Below are 18918 nucleotides of genomic sequence, written 5' to 3' on the forward strand. Positions count from 1 at the left end.
CAGGCACTAAACAGTATGTAAGAACAGAAAAATTAATCCAGAAATGGACCCAAGTATATTATCTAAGGTTATATGCCAAAGGTTAGCATTTTAAATCACCTAAAGAAAAGGAATATTCAATACTTTTAAAGATTCTGTAAATGAGATGATCTATCAAAAGTAAATCCAAATGATTCAAGTGTTAAAGATGAAACCATGAATTTGTGATGAGAATTCTGTATACATAAAAGCAAAGAAACCATTAAAAAAAAACCAAACAAACTTGGCTACTTACAAGAAAGGTAAGGTTTTTTCCTTTCTTTTTTTTTAAATGCCTGAATACATCAAGAGCAAAACGCCCCAGAAAACAGCAGAATACACTTTGCAAAAGAATTCTATTATCTTTAATGGTAGTGAAACTTTCTCACAATCTGGCCATGACCTAGTTTGGAGGGGGTTATGGTCCACACCTGCCTTTTGCTGTGTATGCCCATGTATTTTAGGAAAATAAGAGATGCCATCAGTAACTATTAGTTAAAACTCCATTTAAAATCTGGAACATATCTGATACTTTCCCAAAAGCATAAATTAAGAGGCTACCTCAAAAAACTGTATTTACCAGTGATAGGTCACAAAGACCACTTTTTCTTCTGAAAAACACTTCAGCTTAGACAGAAAAATCAGAGTGTGTGTGTGTAGGGGGGGGCGAGGCAGGGGGAGTAGGGCGAAAAGTGCAGGACTCCTCAGCGATCACAACTAAAGCATTTCACGGTTGGAGACTACTTCAGAATTGAAAGAAGTCAAATAATACACTTCCCTTAACACACAAGGAAGCCAGAATCCACCATTACAAATGATCTGGAAGATAAACATACAGCAACATTAGGACGTAGAAGATGACAGTCACGCTTTCCCAGGAAATCGTGAGGGACAGTGAGACTGTAAACCCCTGTACTGGTGGGAGGAAAGTGGACAGTTCAGTTTCACAGTGTAGCACAAAATAAAAAATTTAAACCAAGATTTGGAAGGCTGCATTTAACTGAGAAAAAAACATTAGAAATCTAAAATCAGCACCCTACTCTCATACAAAATTATGATAGGAAGACTGAGGGCAGCTCTAGTACCATACCCCAAAAAGAATATATATATATATATATAAAAGGATATGCAGAACCTAGAAAAATGGTATAGATGAACTTACTTGCAAAACAGAGAGAGATGGAGAGAACAAACGAATGGACAAAAGGGGCGAGGGGGGCGGGGAGGTCTGGATTGGCATATATATGCTACCATGTATGAAATAGATAACTAGTGAGGACTGACTGTTTAGTTCAGGGAACTCTGCTCAGTGCTCTGTGGTGACCTAAACGGGAAGGAAATCCAAGGAAGAGGGGATATGTATACATGTGGCTCATTCACTCTGCTGTACAGCAGAAACACAACACTGCAAACCAACTATATTTCAATTTTTTTAAAAAGGGGGTGGGGTGGGAGGGAATTCCAGGCAGTCCAGTGGTTAGGACTCTGCTTTCTCACTACCAAAGGTTCGAGTTCAATCCCTGGTTGGGGAATTGAGATCCCGTGAGCCAGGAGGCATGGCCAAAAGGAAAAGAAGAAGAAGAATATAGCAGTGTATTACACAGCACCTATTCAGAAAGAAGGTACATGGGATAAAGCAAAGACTGGTGAGAATTCAAGGGGACTGCATAATTCATTCACGAAGAACTTAGATCCAGGAAAATTCATACATTTTTCTAAGTTAAATATGTATCATGTAACAAACAGAATAGTCAAACATATGCTTTCTGCCTTAAAGACTTCCAATTTCACCAGAAAGAAAGGCCTTCAGCATTTCCAGGAAGTATGAAATGTTATCATTTGGAATATGAGAGAACTTCAGAAGCACAATTTCAAATAGCACTTGAGTGAGAAAGTGAAAAATGTTTTCCTTAGTTATTCTAATCCCTAGTCCAGGGGCTGGCAAAGGTTTTCTGTGAAGGTCCAATTAACAAATATTTTAGGTTCTGCCAGCCAGATAGCCACTGTGGTGAGTACTCTACCACAGTAGCTGGAAAGCAGCCATAGATAACATGTAAATGAATAGGTGTAGCAGCCTTCCAGAAAAACAGGCTGAGAGCCTAGGTTACAGATGGTTAAAGACAAAAGAGGACCACAACCAGATGCAATGCATGGATTATGACTGGTTTCTGGTCTGAGAGACGGGGTGAGGATGGTGGGACACAGCTACAGAAGACACTCCTAGGGCTGCTGCTCTAGACTAGATGCTGCGTGTCTGAACTGAGTCAATGGCGGCAGCAGTGCAGAGGAGGGAGCGAAGCCAAGAGCTGTTCTGGACTGAAAGCCAGCTGGGCATGGTACACCAGTGGCCTGTGAGGCATGAAGAAGAGGGAGAGTGAAGCATGATTTTAAGATTTCTAGACGTGTGAGTGGATGGACAGGGGTGCCACCCTTTCGCGCAATGGGATCCAGAATGAAAAACCAGTACGTGGCAAGATAATTGAGTTCAATTTCGGATGTTGAGTTTGAAGGGCCCAACATCAGCTGAAGACATCCAGAAAACATGAAACCTAAAACTGGGGAGAGAGGTGAAACAAAGCCATGGGAGGGAATAAAGTCTGAAAACTGGTCAAAGGAAAATGAAAGAATGAAAGGGCTTTAAAAAGGAGAACATAGTCAATGATTAAAAAAAAAATGTAGATATCTATTGAGATAAAAATGGGTAAGTCTGGTTTTTTGTAAGTCTGCTTTTTAAACCACAATTAAAAAGTCTGGATTTGGCATTCAGATCAGCAACCTTAGCAAGAACTATTTTAATCAAGTGAGCAGAAGCCAGATGACAGAGGACTGAAGCAATGTATTAGAGAGTCCAAGTATAGATTATTTTTTTAAGCACTCTAAAAGAAAGTAAACAGAAATTCTACAATAATCCCAAGAGAATGGGAGTTTAAAGGAATTTCTTTTAAAGCCTGTAAAGACTTAAATATGTTTACAGACCATGGGACACACTTGGAGTGAGAAGTCACAGGACAGCAAGGATATACATTTACTGCACTAAAAAGACAGTTGAGCACAGGTAGATGGACAGTATTTTAACCTTTAAACATTTCTGGTAACTTTAAATATTAACAGTTTTCATTAAAACAGCCCCAATTTTTAGTAATTCACCATTATACTTCACATTTCTTTACGTTTCTTTTAAAAAAGAAAGAAAGAAACACAGGAAAATCTATAGTATTAATACAAAAATACTCACATACCCCTCACCTTAGGAAATATGCTACTAACATAATGGAACACTCCTGTGTACACTCTCTTGATTATATCTCGTTTCTCCCACAGTAGGTAATTGAGTAGTAACCACACAAAATGCTATATTTGAATTCATTCATATGCAAGGCATAATGTTGTTTTGCAAGCTTTATATTTTATATAAATGATATGTATGTGTGCTAAGTTGCACCTCACTATAAACTAAAACACATTCCTGGTACCATCTGCAAAACTCTGAATACAAACTACGTATCACAGGATACTGCTGAAAATATCCCTCTTTTGCTTAAGGGTGATTGTGGTGTCACAGTTGTATAGAAGACTACTCTACTCTTTAAAAAATTATCTGGAGAAGTAATAAAGGTGAAGAGCGGTGAACATTAAGGCACATGTGTGCATGTCTATGTACATATAATGTCCTAACAACAGCTGGATTTGAGTGGAGGGTATATGGGTGTTTGCTGATCTGTTTTTCTGAATGTGTCACGTCAGCTGATGATAAAATGTGACCTGGAACACTCTGGCCCACAAGAACAACACTGCCGCCAGCCCTGGCAAAGCACATTAGTCCCCCCAGATTCAAGGGTTATTTGGGGAGCAGCAGGGTCCTGCACCTTAAGGCGAGAGAGAGAGTGACTGAAACCGTCGCTCTGCGCGTGCGGCACAGCCACAGGCTGGCCACTCCGCCTGCACAGCTGTGCGGTTTGACCAGCACAGGGCTCAAGAGAACCTTAAAATGAACACATTTACCGCAGTTCCCACAGCTTCTTTTCGTCCTATGAAGGATTTAGTTGCGTGACCTCTATTTAGACGAGGCACTAGCCCTCCCCTCCACTGCAGTGAATAAATGAGAAGTGCATTCTGCGAAGCCAAGGCAAGTGTATCCAGCACTCCTCATCTTTACTATGACAACTCTGAAGTAAATTTCTGTGTGCTACTGTATGTATCAATTTGAATGTCAAATCTACTCCATCGCCTCTCTCTGGTCAGAAAACTAAAAAAGTCAAATACAAATAGACCAAGATAGTTAAGGATGTGTTCCCACGTTTCTGAACTACATATAATTTCACAACATGCAATTATCAGGTTTCTGGGCTATCATTCATGCTATTTATATTGCCCAGTACACTGCTCTTCATTGATCACTAGGCTATTTTCTAATCTGTAAAATGAAAATTAAACATGTTAAAACAGTGTGTGGGTTATAAGCACCCCATAACGGTTAGTCACTATTACTGTCACTATTATTTATTATTAGCCCTTCAGGAGCCAGGACTTATATAAGAAGTCCCCTCTAATAAACAGATATCCAAGGCTCCATTATGTTTCTATTATCATTACTAGTAGCACCTAAAAAAATTTTTTTAACATAAATATGAAACTATGCTGGTAAAAGGGGATTCACAAATGTTTAAAAAAAGACAAAAGCACAAGTCTGGTTCTCTTGAAGAATGCTTTGCTTGCATCTGCATTCTGTCTGGGGATTTAATTCTGAATTTTAGTCAGATTGCTGTACCCGTCTTGTTTCCATCTTAGCCTCCACATTAACACTGTCCACCTTTGTGAAATTGTTTTAGAAACAGCTGGGATATCTTTCCTTCTCAGCCCTTTATTTTTTTTGAAGACGTCTTCCTATGTCCACATCTTAGGCTTCTTTTCACCTGAATGTATACCCATAACACTTTTAGGTTTCTTGACCCATACCAATCTTTTGAGAAAATTCTTGTACTCCCATTGTTTCCACTGCAAAAACAGCGTTACTCTTTCATGTCCCCAACTGAAAATCATATTCAACATGTATTTCCTAAAGTTATTATCCCACTTTCCTGTTTGTTAAATATGCCACCATTGCTTAGTTTGCAGTAGGTACTCAAGAATTGGCTGCATAAATAACCTCTCCGAAGTCTTAACCACAATGATGCTGATGACTCAGTACAACTGCTTCCAACCTGACTTCCTAGAGGAACTTCAAACCAAATTATTAATTGCTTGGCATTAGACGTAACATGTCTCAACCAGACTCTTTCTCCTGAAAAGCACAGATCCTTCTAGCAAACTCTCAGGGAAAATAAGTCATTCAGTGCCTAAATATCTGACCCGAAACTAGCTGCTTTAACATGTCACAGAGCATAATCCGCAAGGCAACCTTACAGACGGGGCACTACACTTCACCGATTAGCAGAGACGGTCTGATAGGTCATTTGGTCAAGCTTACACAGTGCTAAGTGTGTAGGGGTAAGTATTAACTCGGGCTGATGATTTAAGTTTGTATCCTTTCCAATAACTTGCTTCTCTAATTACCTATGCCAGAAAATCACATGTGTGTCCTCTGCCTCCTCACCTATCACATCCAGTAGGCTGCCAAAGCACGGCGTGGTTGCTACGTGCACAGCTTTGGAGTCAGACAGATCTCAGTGTGAGTGCAGGCTCTGCTGCTTATTAGCTGTGAAATACTGGATGATAAAGTACAGAGCAGTTCCTGGTATGGAAGAGAACACAGAGGCAGAAAGTGAGTAACTACCTGGGACAGCTAGGAAAGGCTTCTCGGATGAGACTCGGACACACAGATCAATTAAGTGATCTGCCAAGGTCACACGCTGGTATATAGTGGAGCCAGGACTTAAAAAACCAGGTCCTTTTGGCTCCAGAGACTTGGGCTGGTTACTGGTCTGCTACTGTTTTCATGTGCGGGAATCTTGATTATCCTCAATTCTCTACATGGCTTGGGATAAAACCATCAAAACAGTTCAATAAATGAATGGACACACCAATCGTCAGCACACAGGGAAATAAACTGGACTCTGAGAAAACTGTAGTCACATACTGAACTTATTTTCTGCCTCACAATCATTAATGGGCTGAGAAAAGCCATGCTGGGATAATAACTGAATGCACGCGCTCTGAAAAGAACTTTCACGGGTGGTGGTCTTTTCTTACGGCATGCGGTAAGCGACGACCTCAAGCCATTTTTGTCGTGGTGCCTCAGTTTCCTCTACTGAAAAGCAGAGATAAGAACAGCTGATACCTCACAGGGCTGCTGAGGATTAAATGCAGTTAATATGCACAACTGGTTAGCATATAACTTCAGCTCTATAAGCTGTTTACTAAAATGGGTTAAGATCTGAAGGGAGAGTGACAGTGAACTTACAGGAAACATTTTAAGATTCCCCATTCACAAGTTCCTGCACAGAATTCCTTTACAACCCAGATACTGATGAATACAGAAACATCACCAAATAGGCATGAATTTATAAACTTGCTACACTGCTAACGATGATAGTTGGAGTCTCGTAAGAAATGCCTTCTCTCACCTGACTGGTTTTTGCTGATCTGCACCTCTCCGTTATTTTGTGGCTGTTGATTTGTTAAAGCACTGCTTTCTGACTGGCTGCTTAACACTTTAACAGCAGATCCCAGGTTTGCTGCTATGACGGGAAAATGCTGACCCCTCTTTAGAAGCTGCTTATGTTCCTGGTGGCGAAATCGAGGTGGTACTTCCCGGGGATACCGAGGCAAGGCCTGTGGTGGCGGCTGCGGCTGTGGCTGCTGCGGCTGCTGCGGTTGCTGCTGCTGCTGTTGCGGCTGTTGCTGCTGCTGCTGCTGATTGTTGGCTGTGGCTCGCTTGGCATTATTATTAGTGCTGGTTGCTGTGGAAGTGCCGTTATTAGAGTTGGCAGGCTGAAGCTGGCTTACACTGGGCTTTATCTGTTCTGGCACTAATCCCAACAAAAGAAAAGGGGTGGAAAAGATTAGCCAGTAAAGTGTACCTCCATTGCAAGCCATCTAAGCAAAAAGGCCCCAAGGAAAACAATCCTAAAGGAATAGACTCTTTACGTGTGCAGGGGTATCCTCATTCATGGGCTCAAGTTTTCTTGGGAAGGACCACTGCCAAGCATCAGATTTTTACTTCGGCTGACTACCTATCCGATAAAGGAATGGACAGCTATCAGCATTCCCTGTCCTGGATGACAGCTCGGCTCACCACCTCTTTCCCTGTCACCTCTGACTAGAGAACAAGCACTGATCATACAACTCCGTGACTCACAGTAACTACAAGAACAAAGACGACGAAGTTCTGGTAATCCCTAAAGAGTCCTCGAGTCCCGGGCGACTGTTCTGAATTTGCCTCCTTCTTAATGCGCTTGATCCCTAGTTTTCATCTTTGAAAGACCACACAAGAGTAAAGGTAGAAAATAATCCTGCTAGTTCCCTTACAAAAAGACAAGGTTAACACTGATTTTGTTATTAAAATGTAAAATCTGAATCAAATAAGAAAAATTCAGAAGAGGGACGAAATACAAAGATCATACGATGAAATCTGTGAGACTAACCTAAACTAGAGAAATAATTTTAATATGCTGGCTTAAGCAAATTGGAGAAACACAATCTGTCTACGGTACAAACAGTTGGAAACTACAGTGAATTTCTGGACTCCTAAAAGAGATTATATAACTGGTGGAAATACTCTAAATCAGGGAAACTATACCCAATCTCTAAAACTACAGAGAGGCAGCATGGTCTATGAACTTTCGGTGCCAGACAGACCCAGGTTTCAATCCCAGCGATGCCTTTAAAAAGCTCTATGTCCTTGGACAAGCTGTATAAACCTGAGCCTGTGGTCTCTGTGAAACAGGGTTAACACCTATTGCTCATAGAGCTATCCTAAGGTTGAGTATGTTAATAATGTTTACAGAGCACCAAACATAAGGCTGAGCTGCATACTCTGGTTTACTGTGCTTTATCACACTTTGAAGACACTGCATGTTTGTATGAAAAGTGTCTGGCAACCCTGCATCAAGCAAGTCTACTGGCGGCCTTTTGTTCCTGATAGCATCTGCTCACTTTGTCAGTCTGTTTCACCTTTTGGTCATTCTCACAATATTTTCAACTTTTTCATTATATTTATTATGGTGAACTATGATCAGTGATCTTTGATGTTAGTGCTGCAAAAAGATTGGGACCCACAATGGCTCAGCTAATGATTAGCATTTTTAAAGCAATAAATTATTTTTAAATTAAGGTATGTACACTTTTTAAAGACATTATACTATTAAATATCTTAGACTACAGGACAGAGTAAGCATAACTTTTATATGCACTGGGAAACCAAAAAATTCATGAGTTGCTTTATTGCAATATTTTATCGTGGTGGCCTGGAACCAAATCTGCAATAAAATGCCTATACATGGTGTCTATTTTTTAATGGTTGACACAATACCACTTTATACTTTTGTAGCAATTTAATCAGCTTCGCAGATGCCACTGTTTTAAACAGCAATTTGTCTCCATGTGATTGGTGAGGACACTGAGAAAACTCTTCAAGAGTTAAGAGCACCAGGCCTGAAACTAAACAGCCGCACCACGCACGAGCTAGGTTATTTCTGTATCTTTTTCCTTGTCTATATGATATAGACAGTGTTGGTCTAATATCTAGCATAATGTAAAGAGTAAACAGAAGCCATACTACAGCCTAAATAAAAGACATATTCATCAAATGCCTACAATGTATATGATTCTGTGATAAAGTACTGGTTACCTAGATTGTTTCCAAGTCACTAAACTTCCTCTTAGAAGCCCCCAGATCTACAGCCGCCTCTCATTCAATGGTCTAGCCTCACTACTATCTTCTTTCTCTAACAGCTGGAGGATTTAGTTTATATCACTGATACTTACTAATATATGATCTTGACCTCTTATTTTTTTAAAATCTGACTTTGACTTTTCTAAAGTAATACAAAACAAACTGTAGTTCAGGAGGAATTCCTTAGAAAGATTACAAATATTCCAACTATTGCTTCAAAGTCCTTCTATTCTTGATGACTGAAAAGTCTCTTATTAACAATTTGGGCCCAGTGTACTCTAGGTCTAATTACTTTATGTATGAAAATCTTGTCTCCTAGACAAGTTAATGCTCTTAGAATGTAACAATAATGTATATTCCTTTGTCATGCAGAAAATAAGGAACTAGAATACTCTAAAATATATCTGAAACCAAGAGGACCAATATATGTTAACTATGATATTACAAGGCACATAAAAACTCTTAATTCTGCTTTTACATGCCTAGTACTGAACTCAGTATTGTATCTGGCAATTGAATGTAACCTTAAAGTTTTATAGTTACCCACTGCTAAAACCTAACTTTGTCCACCACTTTATTCCTAATGGGAAAAGACTGTGACAACAATTTAATACTCAAACAAGATGTTATTTATGTTAGATAGCAACAGGGAAGTGTTCTTTAATACATTCAAGAAAGTAGGAAGATAACTTACATGAAGACATATAAGAACCCCAACGCTACTATAGAAGTGAGTAGGAATTCAGAAGCAGTATTACACTGGTCACCCAGCAACCCCACACTTACCTCAAAAATTCAAAGAACTCCTGTATTTTTCATCAATAAAGTGCCATAGAGAAAAAGAGGCTTAAATATTGATAGATACTAGTCTCTAGGGCCAGAAAACTTCAGTGATGCCAGCAAAAAACATTGAGACATAACTACTGATTGTAAAACTACATAATCTGAAGTAAAATCTCAGATGTAAACATGAAATGTCATAGTGAAGAATAAAGAAGCTAACAGTGCATGCAGGTGTGCCAGGGTATGGGTGGAGCTGCCGGGTAACAGAAATAAATATGAGTAATTTTGGCTACTGTCTACGTGTAAAGTTTAGATTAATTATGTCAGTAACTATCTAAACCATCAGAAAAAGGAAAAATGACAAAACCATTCAATAGACACAGAAGATGCAATAAAGAGAATTATTTTAAATTGTGCTTAACATGAAATACAAAATGAAATGCCAAGCATAAGCCTCAAAATATCCGTAATCACAATAAAAATGTGAATGGTTAAATTAACTAGTTAATAAAGACCATAAAAAGGGTTGAGAAAAGAAAAAAACAAACTTAAGGGATACACTGCAAAAATCACTCCTAAAACAAAACAATTCAGGAAAACTGGTGGAAAAAAGTACAGAGACAGATACACTAACAAGAATGCTAACAAAATTTAGATGAAAGCAGACTTAAAATTCAAAGAGAAAGCATTATAAAGATTTTGCATATTGATTAAGAAACCAACTAAAAAGAAACAACCAGCTAAGAACCTTCATATATCAATTCTTAATATCAAAACATGTAAACCAAGTGAAGAAAGAAAAGAAAAACTGTAAAAAAAAAAAAAGCAAAACCATACACCTTGAAATCAGGTTAACACCTTTTTTGACAATTACTCATGAAATAGTCAGGAAGTGCACACACATACCATTCAGTACTAAAGAAAATATCAATGAATTACAAAAAGTAGTAATAATACAGATGATATTTCTGGACTACAATGTAATCACACTGGAAAAACTAGCAACTGAAACTGCCTTATTCAAATAAATTTTGAGCTAAAGAGGATATAAATACCAGGACTCTAGAGCTATCAAAAAAAAATCATAAAAACAATACACACAATAAATTTTAAGACATGACTAAACCAGGGAATGAGAATGTGAAGAAACCAACTCAAGTTAAAAATCCAACAAAAAGAAGAGATAAGAAATCAGTAAAGATAAAAACAGAAACCAATGACTTTAAACACGAATCGATAAGCAAATAAAGATTTAAATACATGACACAAATATTTTTAACTCTATAAACAATATACGCTATAATTTTACATTTTGATCTGAAATATTTTACACTGTTGATTCAATAAGTTTTTTGAAATACAAAACAGTGAACCAATAAATCCAAAGCATGATTTTACGAAAAAAGTAAACTACCAGTTAACCTAATTTTTTAAAAAAGAAAATGTAAAAACTGAGATGATTTCTAAAATTAAGATATTTCTTTAGGCTCAACTCATAAATAATTAGAAAAACTGGAGGAGGGAATTATTTACCACAAGATTCCAGAAGAGGCAGAAAAAACAGACTAATTAGCACAAAAGAAATGAAGAAATTATTAAATCATCCATCAGGATCAGATAGTTTGATCAAAACTACCACGCATACTTCATTTTTTAAAAAGCTAGCACACTGTTACAAAACATCTCTCTAAATCAAATGCTATTCAAATTATTGTAGGGCACAGCATAAGATCAAATACCAACACTAACACTATTACTAATACATCAGACAAAATTTTAGTAATCCCAAACAATGTGGGAAATAAAAGAAGAAATATAAATAGGACTGGGAGAAAAAACACCTAACTTCATATATAGAGAGTCTGTAAAGACAAGATACTATGTGTAATATATACCAATAAAACAGAAAAGCCAGCTAATGGCTTGGCAAACCTTTTCTGTAGAGGGCCAGATAGTAAACATTTTAGGCTTTCCAGGCCATACAGTCTCTGTTACAGCTACTCAACTCGCTGCTGTAGCACAAAAAACAGCTACAGACAGCGCGTAAATGAATGGATATGATTGTGTTCCAACAAAACTTCACATAAAGAAGCAGGCAGTGGGCCAGATTTGGCCTGCAGGATATAGTTTTCCAGCCTCTGCCCTACAAAATAGTTTCCCAAAATGAGCTCACAGAGGAGTAGAAGATCCTATGGTATAATAACAGTAGAAGACATTAAAAGATCCTGCAAGATTTACCTCTCTAAAAAGCACCTGGCCCAGATGACTTCACAGGGAGTGTGTGTGTAAATAAAGTCCTCAAGAAACATATATCTATCCTGCATAAACTGTTACAGAACAAAGAAGTACAGGTTCAAAAGACTGCTCCTGCTAAGTCACTTCAGTCGTGTCCGACTCTGTGCGACCCCAGAGACGGCAGCCCACCAGGCTCCCCGTCCCTGGGATTAAGACTGGCTGGATTCAAATTTTGGCTCTGCAACTTGGTAGCTACATGACCATGGGCAAGGTATCTATTCCCTCTGTACCTTTTCTTCATCTGAAAAATAAAGGTAAATACTAACACCTACACCTATAGGGTTTTTGTGAGGCTTTAACACAATAATGGAAGTAAACAATTATTAATAAAAACTGTATCTGGCACATGGTTAGTATTCAGTAAGCATTAGTGATTACTATTACCATTTAGGTAAAAAGGGTAGATGAACCCCAGGTTTCTGGCCTGGAATTTGAGTAGAGAGTGGTACCATTTACAAAGATATGAAATAGAGAAAAAATTAAATCTGGGAAGTATCTGTGAAAGAATGAGTTTAATTAGTTTTTGTTGTTGTTGTTAGGTTTATTACTCTAGGACAGCCATTCTTGAACTTTTTAGTTCAAGACCCCTTTACAATTTAAAAAATATGGAACACCAAAAATCTTTCATTTATATGGGTTACACCTATAGATATTTACTATGCTAGAAAATTAAAGAAATTTGAAAAATATTTATTAAATCGTTAAGAAAATCCTTTATAAAGTTCTTTTTTTGAAAAAACAACCATTTCCCCAAAAAAGAAAAAAAAAAAAAAAAGCATGCATTGTTTTATGTTTTTGCAAATCCCTTTAACATCTGGCTTAACAGAAGGCAGGTGGATTCTTACAACCACTTCTGCATCCAATTGGTCGTGATTTGCACATTATGTACCCTCTAGAAAACTTCACACTCATGAGAGAAAACGTGAACTAGACAAATAAAGTCTTTCTATTATTATGGAAACAGTTTTAACCTTGTGGGTCTCAAGAGCGCTTCAGGGAGCCTCTCACGTGTCCTCAGGTAAACTATGAAAACCACTGCTATAGGAATGCTAACTGGTTGGGAGCAAGATGGTTCTCTAACTCAGTAAGAGTCTGAACTAAAAATATGGGTTTGGCATTCAACATACAAGTAGAAATAGAAGGTATGAAGCTATAAAATAAGAAATGGTAAGACTCAGAATAGGTTAGACTCATCAGTTCAATCATGCAAAACCCAATTGGTCTCCTTGTTGGTCCCACCCCGCCCTCTTTTCACTCTTTGCCCAAACCTCTGCCTTATGTTATCCATATTTTTAAAGTGCTCTCAGAATTAATGCAAAGTCTTTAACACAGCCCCTGCTTACCACTTTTCCAGATTCATAACCCTGCTATATCCACATACAATCTCCTCTTCTGCATCAAATGTCTGTGGTGTTCCAAAAGGTATCATGCTCTTTTATGACATTCCTTTCTTCAAAATATTTCTGTCCACCACTTTTCCTAGGAAACAACCAATCACCCCCCGACATCTCCCTCTCCCAGACTCAGCTAATATTAGAAGTATATTATGACAATGTCCCTCCCCCACTCCCACAAAACTCTGGGGCATCTCTTACACTGCAATGTGCTCGTTAAATGCAGGTTTCTGATTTCTTCTTCCTTTCTCCACTGGCGTTCCCAGAACCAAACACAGCAAACGGCCAAGAACTACTGGTTGAACAACAACTTATGAACTGTCAGCACAGAGGAGATGATTGAATCCAAAGAACAATGCAGAATGATACTGAGGATGAAACACTGCAACGCCAACCGTTATTCCACCTCTTGAACGGTTGGTGTTGCAATCAGGAACTGATGGAGAAGGACAAAGAATGATCAAGAGAAGGAGAAAGAGTACGAACAGTGATGGTCACTGGGTAAGCACACTGCCGAGTAACTAACTCACTGGTCACAAACGCCTGCTCTAAAAGAAATCCAGAGCCAACATCCAGAAAACAAGACAAGTTTAGTCAATATGCTTGTTAATGTGGAAAGACACTCTAATTAGCCCTAACGTATTATCACAATATCAGAAAAGTATTCTGAAGAAATTTCATTCAGCTAGTATAAAACATATTCACTACAATTTTTTACTTTTACATTTTTTGGGGGCCATACCATGACCCAATTTGTCTTTTGCAGTTTAAAGGAGATAGGCAAAATTTGAATTGGCCCAGAAATAATTAAGCATTTAAAATTTTGAAAATGGAAAAATTACTCAAGAGAGAATTTAAATCCACACCTTCCTGCACTGTACTTTCAAATCAAGACTCTGTGAAACAATGTTACGATTAAATTATTAACTTTTGCTTTTTCCTACTTTTATCCTAATTTTCTGGCATTTCTTAATGTAAAAACATCATTTCATTCTGTAAACCTTAAACTGTTGCTAAAAAAAAAAAAAATCTATTAATTGGAAAAACAGAAAATCCCATAGCAATAGTCTTACATTCAAATAAAAAACCAGTAAAAAACAATATCCAAAATCCTAAATATACCAAGCTCTAAATTTGTAAAAACAAGTTGTTATGTACTCTTATTTCTTAATGATTGAAATTATCTTATATGAATATTTGCTTCTTTAAAATAACATTTTAAAAATTTGTTAACTTTTAAAACATTTCAGAAAAAAATTAAAATGAACTTTCCTTCAGCTATCTACAAATTTAAAGAACAGTTTAAATACAAACCAGCCATCAATCACCTTGTATTACTACTGAACTCCCCAAAACATCAATTAATACATCTTAATACCTCAAGATCTTCCTTTATTATCTTTTTGAAGTTTACAAATCAGCTTTGCATAATAGTTTTCCTATTGGCTACACTGAAAATTTTCTAAAAGTACAAGCATAAATAATAACCATAGTATACAAACTGCCATTTCAAGACATGGTTTCACTTTAACAGAAAGACATATTAAATGGATGTCTGGAAAATAAAAAACCACATACAGATTTGCATTTGAATTATTCAAAGGACTAAAATAGTTAAAATTACAAAGCATCTATAAAATATAGACTGCTTGGGCAAACTTACATTAACCTAGAATTACTATTTCCAATCTCAGTATGTGTCATTATATGGGAAAAACAAGTCAACCTCTCTGAAGGCAAGATAGCATGTACCAATGAAAGCTGGTCAGTTAGAAAACAAAATTGTTCAAATATTTTTAAAAAGTTGTGTCATCTATAGATTAACAATCCATAAAACCTTTATTACAGGGAATTATTTTATGCTCTTAAGAGTCACAAAATAAAATAACTTTGGGAAGAAAAGTTAACATGTAACAAACTAGTTACAAACTAGTTTAAACTTTACTGTTTATCAGGCAATACCATGTATAATATTTATCTTTCTCCCTTATTACTCATGTTTCTAATATGTAATTATAATCTCTTTAAGCCTAAATTCTCAAATTAATTATTCCAGTTGTTGTAAGTAATAAGGTAGCTTTCAATAACACTCACTTTAAAGAATCTGCCTCACATTCAGAGGAAGTGAAAACAAGTATGGGCAGTAAAATAAAAAATCAATTATTTCAACTTTCCTGATGAATAACAGCAACATCATCACATTTGCAGTCAAGAGTTTCACAAAGCACAAACCTGATAAAAACTTCATAGCAGATTAGAAAATTCTGTATATCAAGAAATTCCAAAGATAGGTGTTTCCAACTTTTGTTGCTTCCCCACTTTGCAGCTTTCAGAAGAAAATGGAGGAAAGGCATAATGTCATTTTACTGCTACAGAAATAATGCTTGCCAACTATCCCTATATATAAGACCCAATAACTTGAATTCCATCTTCTTATATTTTAAGCGTGAGGTGGGAAGGGAAAGAAGCAGCTAGCTGAAAATGTGAAGAGCAATTCTATTCAATTATAATGAGTTTATAAATCAAATTTATTAAAAACATAGCCAAATACTGTACTACTATAAAGATCATTTCTGCTATCATTAATAAGCATACTAAATGATTTAACAATATTGATTATACTTCCCCTGTATAATACACATTCTTTGTCCTTTACTAACCTGTCAGTTTTATAATGCTGAAAGGCATAGAGGGGGAACTCTGGCTTTTCAGTTGACATACAAAGATGCAGTGCTAAAATCTTCATTGTGGATAAATGGCTGCAGTTTTAAGTGCCACTAGCCAATCTGCAAAATAGCTAAATGCTTGTCAATCCATTAACTTCTGCTAATCCTTAACAAGTTGAACTGAATGGCCATTTGAGAACTTGAAAAATAAGACTTAAAAACTAATGTTAAACATAATAAACTGTATTTATATTTTATACAGGTATGAGCAAATCTTAATTTATTTTTCTTTTTTGCCATGTGGGATCTTAGTTCCCCGACCAGGGGTCGAACCCTTGTCTCCTACATTGGGAGTGTGGAGCCTTAACCACTGGACCACGAGGGAGGTCCCAAATCTTAGCATTTGTTTAAAGGTTCCTCAGAAAAAACACCAAACAGAAAGATATAAACAATCACTTCAAAATTAGATCCCAAATTTAAAACAAACACTAAATTGAATTCACTTAGGTGTTTTTTTTTTTTCTTTTTTTGGCCCTGATTCATGGGGTCACAAAGAGTCGGACACGACTGAGCAACTGAACTGAACTGAACTGAAGGGGCATGTGGTATCTTAGCTCCTCAAACAGGACTCAAATCCATACCTCCTGAAGTGCAAACAGAGTCCTAACCACTGGATCACCAGGGAATTCCTGAATTCCCTTAGTTTTAATTCATTTCAAAATCCCAGAGAAATCAGAAATACACCTTTTCCTGGTCTTAGCTCTGCTGCTTCAAAGAACTCTTTATCTTCCTACCCCAAATCTCCCATCTTAAACTACAACACAGAGAAACAGAACTGATTTGTCCTTCTGCAGTTCTCTAGGTTTTGATGACTGAGTAAATTATTCTGCCAAGCTTCATTAGTGAATTTCTGGATGAAATCACCCTATTAACAAATTTTGTTCTTCAGCAAAACACCGAAGGAAGGGAGATCTGTTCTAAAGTACAGATCTTCTTTAAGAGCGAGAGAATACCCACACAACATTCACAATATGGTAGTCTCAAGATCTTTGGTTAATCTCTCCATCAGATCATGCCCAAATGTGTGAGATGCAGAGAAGTGGGAAGATGAAAGATTTATTTTTCAGGCAGAGGATCATGCTCAAAAAAGAAAAAAAATTGCCTACTGTAATTTTTCACAAAGGGAACTCTACTCAATATTTGGCAATAACCTAAATGAGAAAAGAATCTGAAAAAGAATGGCTATAAATATATGTATATGTACAATTGATTCACTCTACTGTACACCTGAAACTAACACAACATTTTAAATCAACTACACTCCAATACAAAATGAAAATTAAAGAGAGTTACTGCCCTCAAGTCTCTTCTTCATATAACTAACAATTCTAGACGTGATCCCCAAATTTAATTAAAAGTGCTATGGGGAATGGGGAAATGTGTTTAAAAACAAAAAACACACAAACCAAACCAAACAAAAACCAGGTTTTTCAAGCCTCAGAGATTCATTAAATCAGAACCTGCATTTTAAAAAATGTATCGCGTGGTTCTCATGTCTGAGTAAATTTGGAAAACCGTTCTACTAGATACTGCAGGAACATTTACAGAACTTTTAACTTCCATTTGTGACTCCAAAGGGGAAAAAAAGGGTAATACCTAAAAATTCAATTAGAAGTCAGTAACAGGAACAACAGAAGTTCCAAACATACTGGAAAAAAAAACAACAACCAAAAAGTTCACAGAAGTTGTATAACAGAAGATCTGTCATAATCACTGAAGATACGAACTATTTAAGAAATACAGGATGAAGAAATGATTTTTTTAAATTAGAAAAAACACTCCCATATATATAAAAATGAAGTTCAGAAAAATTAAACAGTTAATACTATACAATGCTGTTGTTTTTAAACACACATAAGCCCTCGGGGGTCTGATATTTAGGTATTTCTCCCTGGAATCTCATCCTCAGAACAACCTAAAACATATGATACAGTCCATAATTTTAGAATTTTTTTCATCAAACACATCAAATGGAATGTTAATGAGCTTATTATACAGAGAGCTCATGTAAACAGAAAACAAAAACTCTTAGCTCAAAAAGTAAATGGGTAGAGAAGAATGGATAATTTTTAAGAGCAAAAAAGTACAAATAATAACATATAACACTCCATTTTACCAATAAACAAATTGATTTATATTTAAATCAAAGCAATAAATACCAATTTTAGCCTGACAAACTTATAAAGATCATATATCCCACCCTCATATTTCTTACACTATTGCAGAAACACTACAGTGATTCACCCACGTTGGGCTGGGTTCTACTTTAATGAGAGGAAAAAGCAAGTCATCGTCTGGGTGAGGAGGAACTCTGAAACGACTGGGGAAACTACTAGCATGATGTTTCAAGGGACTGAAAGGTTGCTAAGATACTGCAAAACCATAGCTGTGAAGTTAAAACTTACCAAGTATCAGCTGGATACCATGCAATTTAATATCCCTTTATCCTCACATGATTCTACGCATTTGAATTATTACCTCAATTTTACCAGTAAGGCAACTAAGGCTCAGAAGAAGGCTGCCCATGATTTAACATCCAGTAAATGGTGGAGCTAAAATTTAAAACCAAATCTGACCTCCAAACCAGTGTTCCTCGCAGTATACATTTTCATCTTAAAAGCTACAGATCAAAAATTTCTAACCAGTGTTTATATTAAGTTATCTATTTTACATACTCAGCATTAACTAACCTCCAGGGTCCTGTGATGTATGTTCTATATATCATGTCATTCCCACATTAAGTAGCCTAGATTATCTCCTTTTAACAGAGTCAAACCCAAGTTTAGAGGTTACAGTACTTGCTCAAGGTCGTAGAGATAAGAACTACAAAGGCAGGATTCAAATCAAAGTTTATCTGACTCAGAAGACT

The 18918-nt window shown here is 36.8% G+C and overlaps 1 protein-coding gene across 8 annotated transcripts in view; it reads right to left on the bottom strand.

Annotated features, from left to right (window-relative positions):
* The window catches only part of TNRC6A (trinucleotide repeat containing adaptor 6A), a 97596-nt gene that overhangs the window by 38571 nt on the left and 40107 nt on the right, over window positions 1-18918 (bottom strand). For 4 of the 8 annotated variants that reach the window (XR_016036604.1, XM_055409700.2, XM_055409699.2 and 1 more), the window contains one exon: window positions 6582-6986. The exons of 3 other annotated variants lie outside the window; for them this stretch is intronic. Coding sequence is in view for 4 of the 5 variants with exons in the window: in XM_055409700.2 (XP_055265675.2) it covers window positions 6582-6986 (405 nt within the window). In the remaining variant the exon portion in view is untranslated. Of the gene's footprint in view, window positions 1-6581; window positions 6987-15555; window positions 15607-18918 lie in introns of those variants that run through there. One more of the 8 variants, XM_088833085.1, reaches the window with a different exon arrangement.

The sequence above is a fragment of the Moschus berezovskii genome, chromosome 27 (assembly GCF_049115385.1).
Source record: "Moschus berezovskii isolate FMDL1 chromosome 27, NW_MosBer_1.0, whole genome shotgun sequence".
Taxonomy (NCBI): Eukaryota; Metazoa; Chordata; class Mammalia; order Artiodactyla; family Moschidae; genus Moschus; species Moschus berezovskii.